The sequence below is a fragment of the Eschscholzia californica genome, unplaced genomic scaffold (genome assembly GCF_041429995.1).
Source record: "Eschscholzia californica isolate CP2 unplaced genomic scaffold, dmEscCali1.0.p SCAF_3, whole genome shotgun sequence".
Lineage (NCBI taxonomy): Eukaryota > Viridiplantae > Streptophyta > Magnoliopsida > Ranunculales > Papaveraceae > Eschscholzia > Eschscholzia californica.
Window position 1 is genome coordinate 35,162,915 of NW_028238420.1, and position 11,739 is coordinate 35,174,653.

Consider the following 11,739-nt stretch of genomic DNA (forward strand, 5'->3'; position numbering starts at 1 on the left):
TATAAACGTTGGCACTGGTTTATCAATATAGGGTTTGAGTGACGTTGAGAACTGAGTTTCAATTTTAGTAGAAGATTGGTAATTTTCGGGTAAAAGTGTTGGTGATGTAGAATAAGAAAGAGACGGTTGTGGTGGCGGTTGTGGTGAATAGGAAAGAAAAGATGATTGAGTTGGTGGTGGCGGTGCCGAAGATGGTATAAGAGGTGGTGTAAAATAAGAGTACGAAGGTGGTGGTAGTGGTGGTGTTCCGTATGGTGTTGGATGATAATAAGAGGGATGTGATGGTGTAGGGTACACTGGTGGTGGTGACGGTTGGTATTGACAAGGAGATGGTTGTGGAGGGTTTTCTTGTACGATTTCTCCCGGATTCCAATGATAATTGTACGAGTCGTTATTCACATATAAACATGATGAGCATGAACATCGATTCGTTATCTCTTGATGAGTATAATCTGGTTGATTATAATCTTCTTGCGGGATAGAATACGATCGATACAGATGTAACTGGTCTGGAAAAAAATTTCCAGAATCATTCACCCAAAACTTTGGTGGCTCTGATACCACATGATGTATAACGCAGCGGAATTAAAGAAGACGATAAAATTAAACAAAGAACGATAAAATAACGATGAAATAACTCTAGATACTTAAAACTTTATTAAACTTCAATGGGGTTTCTCTTCAACTTGAGAATAATGGACAAACTAGATATCCTTTTATAGAATTCTGGACTTTCCTAGATAGACTTGAATTAGACTTTCCTAAATAATTAAAATACTGCAACTTCCTAAATAACTAGACTCAAATCTGGACCTTTCCAATTATTGGAAATACTAAAATAACATAATTTCCTAAACCTAAATTCTCTAATAATCATACTAAAATTGGAACTTCCTAAAACTACTCTCCATGGCCGGATGGCCCATGGCCCGGTTTGGTCATGGAAAAAGCTTCCACGCCGGGTGCCCCTGCATCAATACACCTATAGCCCAGGCTCCGGACACTCTCGTGAGCGATGTGGGACTATCACATTAGGACTACACCCTAAATTTGTTTTTAACCATAAAAAATGATTCGAGGACTCCCTGGGGCATACCCCCAAGTATACCCCCCCCCCCCCCCCCCCCCCTCACAGTACAAGGGTATTTTGATCTTTTCAGTTTGACAAACACTGTGAAAATACCAAAACGGCCTTGTCCTGTGAGGGGGAGTAGACCAGGGAGTATCCCCAAGGAGTCCCCCTATCAGCTTTGTTTAACCATTCTCCCATCTATTTTAGTATGAATCAGTCAACTAACACTTGCATTTGCTTGTCAAGATTTTCAAAGAATTTCAAGTGAAGGGTGGGGGACATGTCCTGAGTTTTATTAGAGGAGTAGTTATTACCGTTGGAGGGTGGAGGGCAATCTATGAATAATATTCCAACATCAATAAGAAGGAAGGAATAGATCTAGACCGTTGAAACTAGTAGGCCTCTGGTGACCGTCAGGTTTGGAGGGCGTATTTTCGTCTGAAATAAAACACATGACTTGCAAACCCTCATATAACGGACTTTTGACGAGAAGGGTTAACACCTTAACAATATTTGTTTTAGGGGTGTAATCCTAATTTCGCTAAATAATCAGGTCAATAACTTAATCTCCCCATTTTAATATGTCAAATTTACATGAATAGAAATGACAGTCATATTGTTTCCCCCTCTCTCCTCCATTTGAAATTTCTACAAAGAGTGAGGCAGATCGTAGAGAGAGAAAGGGTTGTGAGAGAGAGAGGAAACAAAAATTGATGGAGAAATACGAGAAGCTTGAGAAAGTAGGAGAAGGAACATATGGGAAAGTATACAAAGCCCAAGATAAAACAACAGGTGAAATAGTAGCTTTAAAAAAAACAAGATTAGAAATGGATGAAGAAGGTATTCCTCCAACTGCACTTCGTGAGATTTCTCTTCTTCAAATGTTATCTCGATCTCTTTACATAGTAAGATTAATCTGTGTCGAACATGTACACAAGAATGAAAAACCCCTTCTTTATTTGGTTTTTGAATACCTACCAACCGATCTAAAGAAATTCATTGATACTTATCGAAAAGGACCTAATCCTAGGCCTTTACCACCTTCTATGATTCAGGTAAACTTCAATTCAAATACCCTTTCTTTCATTTCTAAAAATGATTGATTTTGATTCTTGGGGGGTTTTTCTTTTTTCTTTCTTGTAGAGTTTCATGTATCAGTTGTGTAAAGGAGTTGCTCACTGTCACAGTCATGGAGTTCTTCATAGGTTAATTATTATATTACAAGTTCTTGCTTTTTTTTTTCTTAGGTTTTTTTTTGTGTTTGATTGTGTTGATTCTTTCTTTTTTGTTGATGGGGATTTGGCAGAGATCTTAAACCCCAAAATCTTTTAGTGGATAAAGAAAAGGGTATTCTTAAGATTGCAGATCTTGGCCTTGGAAGGGCATTTACTGTACCTCTTAAGAGCTACACTCATGAGGTATAAGATAGTTCAAAAAAATTAGGTATTAATATTGTTAAGAGCTATGGTGAAGTATATTGAATTTATGTATATCTAATTTTGCAGATTGTTACACTATGGTATAGAGCTCCTGAGGTATTACTTGGATCGACCCATTACTCGACCGGAGTTGATATGTGGTCTGTAGGATGTATATTTGGTTAGTTTTTTTAGCTTCTCTTTTCCCCATTTTAGTGTGCCCAACCTGTTCTTGCAATTTCGACTTTGATTGATGTTCATATATCGTTGTTTGAACTTCAACTTAGGTAGTAAATGTAAATGATGAATTTGCTTCGTGGGCATTCGACTATCTCCGTTATATGATCGTGTCTAACCCATTATTTCGCATTTTATTTGAATCGACCGATCTTGCTCCTGTCACGGAGGATACCTTTGTTTTCATCTTCCAAATAGAAACCAAAATGGTTGTGATTGATTATGGTGGCTTTGTGTTCCTAATTTCAATGGAGATTATGATCATCAAATTGTTATATTAGTATAAGGGGACAACAATATGCAACTTTATGCTCTTCAGGCATCAATATTGTGTAAAAAACTTATAATCAAAGATTAACAGAACGGCGCTCAACTTCTAAGTTCATTTCTTTTTCATTTTTAATCTTATTTCATTTTGATTTCACTGCAGCTGAAATGGCAAGACGTCAAGCTTTATTTCCTGGTGACTCTGAGTTACAACAACTGCTTCATATATTCAGGCATTTTACATCCCTACTACTTCTATATATATTCCCAACGACGACTAAACCTCGCTTGAAGGCCATACATATGTATATATGTTGAAGTGATTCAAACTGTCATGACAGGTTGTTGGGAACTCCAACCGACGAGCAATGGCCAGGAGTGAGTTCTCTAAGAGACTGGCACGAGTATCCTGTTTGGAAGCCTCAGAACTTGGGGCGTGCTGTTCCGGCATTAGAACCTGAGGGCATTGATCTTCTATCGGTAAATCTACATTCTTGTATCTTGAATTTCACTTGATGAACGACCTCACCTTGAAAGCATATAACTAACAACATCTTCTCTGTGTTTTGCAGAAACTGCTTCAGTATGATCCTGCAAATAGAATCTCTGCTAAGGGAGCACTAGAACATCCTTACTTCGATAGCCTCGATAAGTCACAATTTTAACTACTTGTTTGTTTCCTTCAAATACCAACTTTTATCACAGGCATTTTCATCGTAGGTTTAATTAACATTGATAAATTACTTTGTGGTTTCAGTTTCATCGTCTTGGTGATCTGAACCTTTAGTCTTATTCTGTATGGAACTCGTTTCTTGATTTGAAGTCGGTTTTTCCTAATTTAAGAAATCTTCTTTTTCTTTTTTACTATATTTGATGTTCCACATTTATTTGAGAGAAAAAAGGTTCATTCCCAAATGGACTTCTTAACACGACCAATTCGTCCAGTTAGCCCCCAATACTGTCTAGCGTTCATACTAGGACCTCTTCTCACTCACCTTGTTGTTTCATCTTTATCTGGTCAGTGAACTTTAGGGTTGTAAAAAGACCTCTTCATGATCTAACTCTTCCGCTCTGGTCAGTTGTATTGGTCTTTGTTGACCAGTTACAAAGCGAATTTATGGTTGACACTCGATTGATTTTGGATGAAGTTTGATCACTTGACCACTTACTGTTTTAGCTTCAAACGTTCAAATACGAGTTTCAATCACTGCACTTCACGAAACTCCAGATGAAGTGATTGATTTTCGACGAGGCTTCAAGATCTTGGAACAGAACAGGACTAGAATCAGAATATGTATATGAAACAAAGATTAAACTTACTCGGTCAGAGGTTGCATACCTCATGAAGAATTATATGATCGTGTACAGTGAAGAATGGCACTTTGAAATTGGCAAACCAAAGAATATAAGAACTAGACCTAAGATGAGTCGGAAAATGAAGATGATAAAGAAGATGAAGACAAGAAATGAATGAGTGAGTGAGAAGCTCTCAACTGAGAAATAATAGTACTAGTAATTATAGAGGAAAATTGAAATTAATTCGAGTGACAAGTTGCCAAGTCTAATAAGGGTAAAATTAAGAAACTAAAAACAATCTAATTTGCTAGCGAATATAATCTAATTTGCTTCTAATGAAAATTGAACTGGATCCCCACCCGTCACAACAAGATAGAACTTAACAAATTCTTTATCTACCATTCTTGAGTTGTGTGTTCAGAGATAGAATTTGTCTTCTGCACTTATCAGTGTAGAAGCCTTGTTTCTTTGCAGATCAATTTTCATAACTCAGTAAAAGTAATGGAAGATCTTATACCTGCTGAAAGCATGATCAAAAGTTCCCGTATAAGTGGTAATTCTTGCAAAAGTTTGATCAGAACTCCCCGCATACGCGACATCAACTCTGTCTACCACTTACTTTCAGCAGATCAGACTCCGAGTTTCAAGCATTTGTATCCGACACTCATGTACATTTTATTTTCTCAGCGTGGCCTGTTGTAGTACTTGTACGCTATTAACCTGAATCTGTATGGTTCCACTCTCATTTAAACTAGTTCAAGACATCCTCCTAGGGTTTAAAAATCCTAACAAATACAAACATCACATGAATGCCAAGAAAATAATCAAGATGCCTCTGGCAAAATTTATGACTCAAATTAAGGGCTTCATTAGAATAATTAACTAAGCCAAGTTGGATATGATAGTTTACAAATGACGATGAACACAAACATGACAATAGAAATATCAAGTTAGAAAAAAGAACATAACTAGTACATCTAAGAATAACCAGGCGACTAAGACCGAACCTCTCGACTCTCATGTGGGTAAGCCCCCAAACCAAAATAAAAACTAAAACAACAAGTAGTTGCAGAAGAAACACCAATGAATTCAACCATCTTCTAACCTGGATTTGACCTGAGCAGAAGAAGCCTTCATCAGGCTTCAGTTAGTTGGACCATACATGAACAAGTCCTTGTCTATTACCCGTATAGATCTCATTACGTTCTTCATCATAGAACAATGCAGTGATATCCTCCAAGGCTTCTGCTACCGTGCTTCTCATTCTTGGTGCATATAATAATGGTCTCTTTTTTAATCTACTACCACCACCAAGATACTTGCCACTACCACCAACATCCTTGCCACTACTGCTACTGCTGTCTTCTTCTTCTTCTTCTATCTTGGGGTTTCCATCGTTTGCACGTATCTTGGCAAGGCATTTTCCAGTTAAGATATTGCTGATATTGATCGAACCGGCTACAAAAGAAACATAAGCTGTCAGAAATGTAACACCAAACTCTGATTTAGGCACCACATATGACCACTAGCCAAGTTCCACATAGTACAAGATTCTTTTTCTTGACAAGGGCCTCCCTTTTTTCTTGACTCGGGCCACCCTTAGGCAATCTAGGGCACTAACCCACCCAAAAGGCCTAGACCATATGTAAAACAAGGTGCTACCATATAACCCATTTCTAAAAGCTCTTCGTAAGACATATAGGACTTATTATGTTGCACATGAACCTTCAGGTTCAAATCAACAGATCCTACAAGGGCGATGAGTATATCGATTCTATAAATTGCTAAATGTTCAAACTTGGAGTCAATCCTTAAAATAAGAAATTACCGCTTCCTTCTAATGGATCATCAGAATCTGCCTTGCAATAAGAAATTATAAGATCCTGTTCACTTGTAATGTAGATGTTGTTTGTGTTGCAGTCTGGATGCCATAAAAGGTGGTCCTCGAACGAAGTTACAAGCTCCCCCCGGAAGTTCCAAACAGCAACTGTTCGATTCCGAAATGTGAGGAACAACTGATTCTCATATAAGAAGATAAAAGCTGATGGAGTCATAAACTCCGCTCTGCTAACTTCAGTAAGTTCAGCATTTCTTACCTGAAAGAGCAAGAGTAAGTGTTAACAACTACGACAAGCATAAAAGGTTTTGTCACAAGAAATGTTGCTTTAACATACAGAATTAAAAAAAGAATCTTACATCAAGAATCTGAAGGTTCTCATCTTCTTGCTTGACAAGAAGTTTCTCATTGAACTGTTCTATGAAGTCTACCTTTTTATTCCGATGGAGGAGATGGTTGAAGGATTTTAGAACTGTACCATCTTCTATTGATACAATTTTAAGAGGGACATGACTATTAGATCTAGTAAATATCAGCAACATGATCCCTGGACTGCAAGTTGAATAATAAGAAAACAAAACCAAGAAAGTAAAAGGTTTAGAAAACAATATTAAAAATGAGCAACAATGGGACACTTTTAAACCAAGCTCATTGCCAATTCGAAGATATAACAATGCGCACTGAGTTGAATCCCAAAAGTTTGTCCAAGGAACACATTAACATTAACATTAACATAAACTATAAGTAAGATCCAAACTAATTGGGCGGAGCATAAACGAGATGGCGTACCTAATTTTGATTTCTTGCACATTTTTATCTGATATGGAGTATAGCATAGTATAGTTTTTGAGGTCGAACACCTTGTATATACTGAAAAAAGGGGATTTCAGCTATAATGGAAACAATAAGGTAGACCGCAATCCATAGCAAATACAAACCAAACTGTACCTGTCTTGGGCAGAGTAGGTAAGGACTTTCCCATTGACATCATCAAACTCAACAAAGCCAGGCCACTTTAGCGACTCAGACTCAAAAAGCGGAAAACCAGCATCTGGTTTTCCTCTTCTTATGTACCTAATTCATTCATATATACAATAAGTACTACTCCAAGATAGTTCAACAAAAGTATTACCCTGGAATGGTAGAGAAAGTAGAAAATAGATGGATATATAATTATGTATATAAGAGTTCGCATACTCAATCCTTGTTGTTCTGCATTTCAAGGAACTGAAGTTATCTGAAGCATAAACTGAAACTGTAATAAGTGAGTCATTGTTCTTATTATAGAACAAACTTCGAATGACTTCATCGTGAATGACATTAAGAAAACATATCCTCTGGTTCGTCTCTGCATTTAGAACCAAAAGAAAGCATATAAAACAATCAGCTTGGAAGTCGAAAATAATAGTATTTAGTAAGAAATGTCTCAAATACAAAACAAAGCGAGTTCACCTCTGCTAAATGCTGCACAAACACCAGATTGTGCAAGAGCAAAGACAATGTCACGCGCTGCCACTATCTCAATAATTTTCGATCTTTTGTTCAAAAAGGGCAGTAACATAGGGCAATGTCCCTTGGGATCATGGGTATCATATTCCTCCTGAAAAATCATACTAGATGTGAACGAAAAACTCAAATATGGTATGGAAAAGTACTACTCTATAAGATTGGGTTGATTGAACATGAACATAAAGGGGAGCTATTCCAATATCAGATTATGTTGGAAATAATAACAAACTAACAAAGTGAGATGAAATTCACACTCATTTTCCTTCTAAACCCTAATTTTCCTCATCAATGCACTTACTTTCGTGTCTTATTAAACGCCTAAACCTACCTATTAAGATATAAGAATAGAAAAGAGTGGAAAGGGGGAAAGTAAAATATTGAAACCCTAACCTGCAAACAAATATTCCTGAAGCGTTCTTGAGCATTGCTCATACTAAAAGCACGATCTCTCTTCGAACAAATCTCTCGTCTTTGAAGCTTCTTAACACTATTTACAAACCCATCGACTCGAGGTCTTTTCCTAGCAGAAATCCGACGAGCTGAACAAGGTCGAGGGCTAGCAGATATCCTTCCGTCCATCCCAGAGAAACCCTAATAATGTCTTATTATAACATTAAAGAATACAAACCAAAGTGATGAACAATCCTGTTCAGGAAAGTGTCAAAATCTCAAGCTTTGATCTTTATTACCAACCAAATATCACAATCTCAATCAAATAAGAAAAGGGTGTGTAGAGATTTTGAGCTAGATAATGAAAGGGAACCCCTAGAAAAGCCCTAGAAATTCAGAAGGAAGAACCCTGGATTTTGCCCTAGAAATCTCACTCTCTCTCTCTCTCTCTCTAGAAATCAGTCTGTGGAAGAAGGAAATATAAGAGTGTGGTGGGGGGGCGTCCGGGGGGAGGAGGAGACAAGACGCGATGAAATATTTTAGAGTGGATTTGAACTTAATTTGGCGTCCGAGATCGTGTTTTCAAAATCCCAAAATTTTTACCAAAGAAATATCAAATACAAACAATTGGGAGTGTTGAAATTTCACTCTTTATAAAGAAAGAAATTGAAAATTTCAAATTTATTCAAGTGTTATTTTTTTCCTTTTTATATAGTTATGGATAAAATCATTCAAATATTGATGTAAATCTTACTTAAATACATTGATGTTACCAGAATTTGGTTTTGAATTTTTAAGAGAGACAAACTACACATATCTAAAGACGGAAACTAAATTTGAAAAATTAAGAAGACCAACTAGCTCCTCTCAAGTGATGAATACTCTAACGTTTTTAGTGTAATATATTAAAGGGATTTAAAAGGTATATGTTTAAGAAGATTGTAAATTACATTGTAGACACATTTGAGGGGGTGGGACCGACCTATTCAGTGAGATCCATGTTTGAAAAAAATAAGAAAATTTTTTGCGATACAACATGGAACACCTAAAAAATATTCACCAAATGCGCCCTTCAAGTCACTGACAGAAAGACGTTGGTCGGAGACTGTCGACCACTTCTTTGTCTTCTCATATTTTTTTTCTCTCTCTCCATCCTTCCCTCCTTCTCTTCCTAAGTTTCGACAAAAGGAATGATCCTTTCCTTCGTTTGAAAAACCAGACGAAGTAGTCTGCTTCTGTCGTACGAAGAAAATAGAAGAAAGTGAACGTGTTTGTAATTCTCTAAAAGGCCAATGTCTATTGTGTATAAGTTTGAGGCACCAAGTGAGGGTTTGATGATTTTGTCTTTACGCATAAATTTCTGCTAACTTACTCATGCAGATTATAGTGGGCCTCTCGGCCAAGAGAACAAGTAGGCCTTTTGGCCAAGTCCTTTAGATCTAGGTGTAAGAGTTTTTAGGCTTGAGTATTTTATCTAGTAAGGAAGTTTGAGTATTTTATTTGTTTTCAAATTAGGATTAGTATCAATGAAGGAAACTAGAGTTTAGTAGTTATCTCCTTCCTAGTTTTAGTCTATCTAGAAGTGTCTAAAATCCTATAAAAGGGAGTCCGGTTTGTCTTTTTATTTAGATTTCAGACATTATCAATCAAAGTTTATCATATTTTCTTTATTGTACTCCGTTATTCAATCAAGTTTATTATTCACTTAATTTTCGCTGCGTCTACATCATGTGGTATTCTGAGCCACCAAAATTTTGGGTGAATTATTATGGAAATTTTTTTTCCAGACCAGTTCAATCAATATCAATCATATTTTATTCCTCAAGAGAGGATGAAGCAATGCTCATTCAGAGCATGTTTTTCTACAAAAAGTTTGTATGTTTATCATTGGAATCTTTGAGGACCTGTAAGAGAAATTTCACCATCTCCGTACTCTCGTTATACACCACCACGGTATTCACCACCTCTAATACGATCTTCACCACCACCACCACCACCACAACCGTCTTCTCTTTCTTCAGAAACACTTCAGTTGATTAAGTCTGATATCAATAATACTTCAACCATTTCCCATGCCTATTATATCTCCCATCCATGAAAAAGTAAGATATGATCAAGGAAGACATGACAGACAAATATAAGACAAAGTTTATGATATTAATAGTGATAAATACAATTCTGATGATGTTAATGAAGAACTTCGCAATAACAAAACTCTTTCAATAGCGAAGGAAGAAAAATTCGATAGAGCTGATTTTAAGTTGAAGAGGTATAAATATAATAAGGAATTTTTTATTGTGGATCGTGAATTTGATGAGTTTATTGATTGAAAATCTGGGTTTATGAGCAATTTGGATTTTGTTTGCAACTATTCTTATATGTGAAAACTTGGAGGATTGTGTTGAATATAGGATATATTCTCTCAATATAGCATATATACATAATATAGAATATATTCTCTCAATATGGGATATATATTGAATATATATGATATATATGATATATGGGATATACTAAATACGTTATATAATATATTCTATATGTGTAACTTTTGTAATTATATAAGGGGAAGAACATCTCCTATTGTATACACGAGAATTATTAAAAGAAAACGAGTTTATCTCAATCTATTATTCTTAATTTGTATTAGTTTCTACTTGGTATCGAGAGCAGGTTCGGTAATTGAACTTGGTTATTTCGAATTGAATTGAATTGAATTCCGATGCGAATCTTGAAATTGAAAACTCAATGGGTTCCAATGATGATGCAACAATGGTACTATCAAACCCTCACGTTGTTCACAACCACATCGATGCACCCTTTCCATTAGGTAATACCCTGAATGATAACAATTACACCCTTTGGTCAAAGGTCATGAAGATGCGTATTAATGGTCGGAAGATGTGGGGGTATATTAGTGGCACTAAAGCGAAACCTGCAGAAGGAAGTGAAGAATATGAAAATTGGTACTCGGAGAATGATAAGGTGAAGGGATGGTTGTGTGATTCAATGTCCACAACACTAATGAACAGGTATGTTTGTTTGGAAACTGCGAAAGAAGTTTGAGACTCTCTTGAAGCTACGTATACAGACACATCTGATGAAACTAAAATCTTTGAGTTACATAGGAAGTGTTTCTCAACAAAACAAGCTGGTCGATCTATTGCGACCTATTATGATGAATTAGCAGCAATTTTTCAAGAAATTGACCAGCGCAACAATGTGAAAGGAAAAAGTGTTGAGTCTATCGCCATCTTACAACAATATGTAGGACGTCTTAGAGTTCACATGTTCCTTTCTAGATTAGATAGTATGTATGATCAGGTGCGTGGTGAGATTCTTCGAAAAGACCCGCCACTTACTTTGGAACAGTCTTATCAGACAGTACGAAGGGTGTCAGTTCACAAACAGGCGATGGGAACCCAAACACTTGCAACTGAGTCTTTAGTTATGGTAGTCAACTATAAAAAGGGACAACCTCAAGGTTCCTAGAATTCTTACAAAGAGGCTAGACCCTTACGCCTTGATCTTGAGTGTACCCACCGTGGAGAGAAGGGACACACAAAACAGAAGTGTTATGAAGTCATTGGGTATCCATAATGGTGGGATTTTACAAAGCGACCTAGGAAAAACATATCTGCGAAGAAGGATTCTGCTATAATTCCTCCATCAGTGAATGTTGCCCAGTGAGGTATGAAAATTAAAGGTAGTGT

At 36.5% G+C, this 11,739-nt stretch overlaps 3 protein-coding genes across 3 annotated transcripts; 2 read left to right on the plus strand and 1 right to left on the minus strand.

Moving 5' to 3' along the window:
- The first annotated feature begins 1,653 nt into the window (after window positions 1-1,653).
- Window positions 1,654-3,861, plus strand: LOC147549816 (cyclin-dependent kinase B1-1-like). The gene is made up of 7 exons (XM_086666809.1): window positions 1,654-2,127; window positions 2,216-2,277; window positions 2,379-2,490; window positions 2,578-2,671; window positions 3,158-3,227; window positions 3,336-3,474; window positions 3,567-3,861. Exons 1-7 carry the CDS (start codon window positions 1,786-1,788, stop codon window positions 3,657-3,659), a joined length of 912 nt encoding a protein of 303 aa, XP_086522935.1. The 5' UTR covers window positions 1,654-1,785; the 3' UTR covers window positions 3,660-3,861.
- Window positions 3,862-5,134: 1,273 nt separating this feature from the next.
- Window positions 5,135-8,923, minus strand: LOC147549817 (uncharacterized). The gene is made up of 8 exons (XM_086666808.1): window positions 8,027-8,923; window positions 7,580-7,727; window positions 7,325-7,475; window positions 7,076-7,201; window positions 6,917-6,997; window positions 6,487-6,679; window positions 6,119-6,386; window positions 5,135-5,748 (listed from the first exon to the last, which is right to left on the minus strand). The coding sequence occupies exons 1-8, from the start codon at window positions 8,213-8,215 to the stop codon at window positions 5,438-5,440; spliced, it is 1,467 nt and encodes a 488-aa protein (XP_086522934.1). The 5' UTR covers window positions 8,216-8,923; the 3' UTR covers window positions 5,135-5,437.
- Window positions 8,924-10,774: 1,851 nt separating this feature from the next.
- On the plus strand, window positions 10,775-11,518 carry LOC147549818 (uncharacterized). Its single transcript, XM_086668391.1, has 2 exons — window positions 10,775-11,058; window positions 11,155-11,518. Exons 1-2 carry the CDS (start codon window positions 10,775-10,777, stop codon window positions 11,516-11,518), a joined length of 648 nt encoding a protein of 215 aa, XP_086524517.1.
- Window positions 11,519-11,739: the final 221 nt, after the last annotated feature.

Excerpts from the sequence above, each read along its gene's own strand:
- LOC147549816 (XM_086666809.1), top strand. The coding sequence starts at position 1,786 with ATGGAGAAATACGAGAAGCTTGAGAAAGTAGGAGAAGGAACATATGGG. Across the intron at positions 2,128-2,215 it reads TACCACCTTCTATGATTCAG|AGTTTCATGTATCAGTTGTG; the intron begins GTAAACTTCAAT and ends TCTTTCTTGTAG. Across the intron at positions 2,278-2,378 it reads AGTCATGGAGTTCTTCATAG|AGATCTTAAACCCCAAAATC; the intron begins GTTAATTATTAT and ends GGGATTTGGCAG.
- LOC147549817 (XM_086666808.1), bottom strand. The coding sequence starts at position 8,215 with ATGGACGGAAGGATATCTGCTAGCCCTCGACCTTGTTCAGCTCGTCGG. Across the intron at positions 7,476-7,579 it reads TTGTGCAGCATTTAGCAGAG|AGACGAACCAGAGGATATGT; the intron begins GTGAACTCGCTT and ends TTCTAAATGCAG. Across the intron at positions 6,387-6,486 it reads AGAACCTTCAGATTCTTGAT|GTAAGAAATGCTGAACTTAC; the intron begins GTAAGATTCTTT and ends TTGCTCTTTCAG.
- LOC147549818 (XM_086668391.1), top strand. The coding sequence starts at position 10,775 with ATGGGTTCCAATGATGATGCAACAATGGTACTATCAAACCCTCACGTT. Across the intron at positions 11,059-11,154 it reads TCCACAACACTAATGAACAG|GAAGTGTTTCTCAACAAAAC; the intron begins GTATGTTTGTTT and ends TGAGTTACATAG.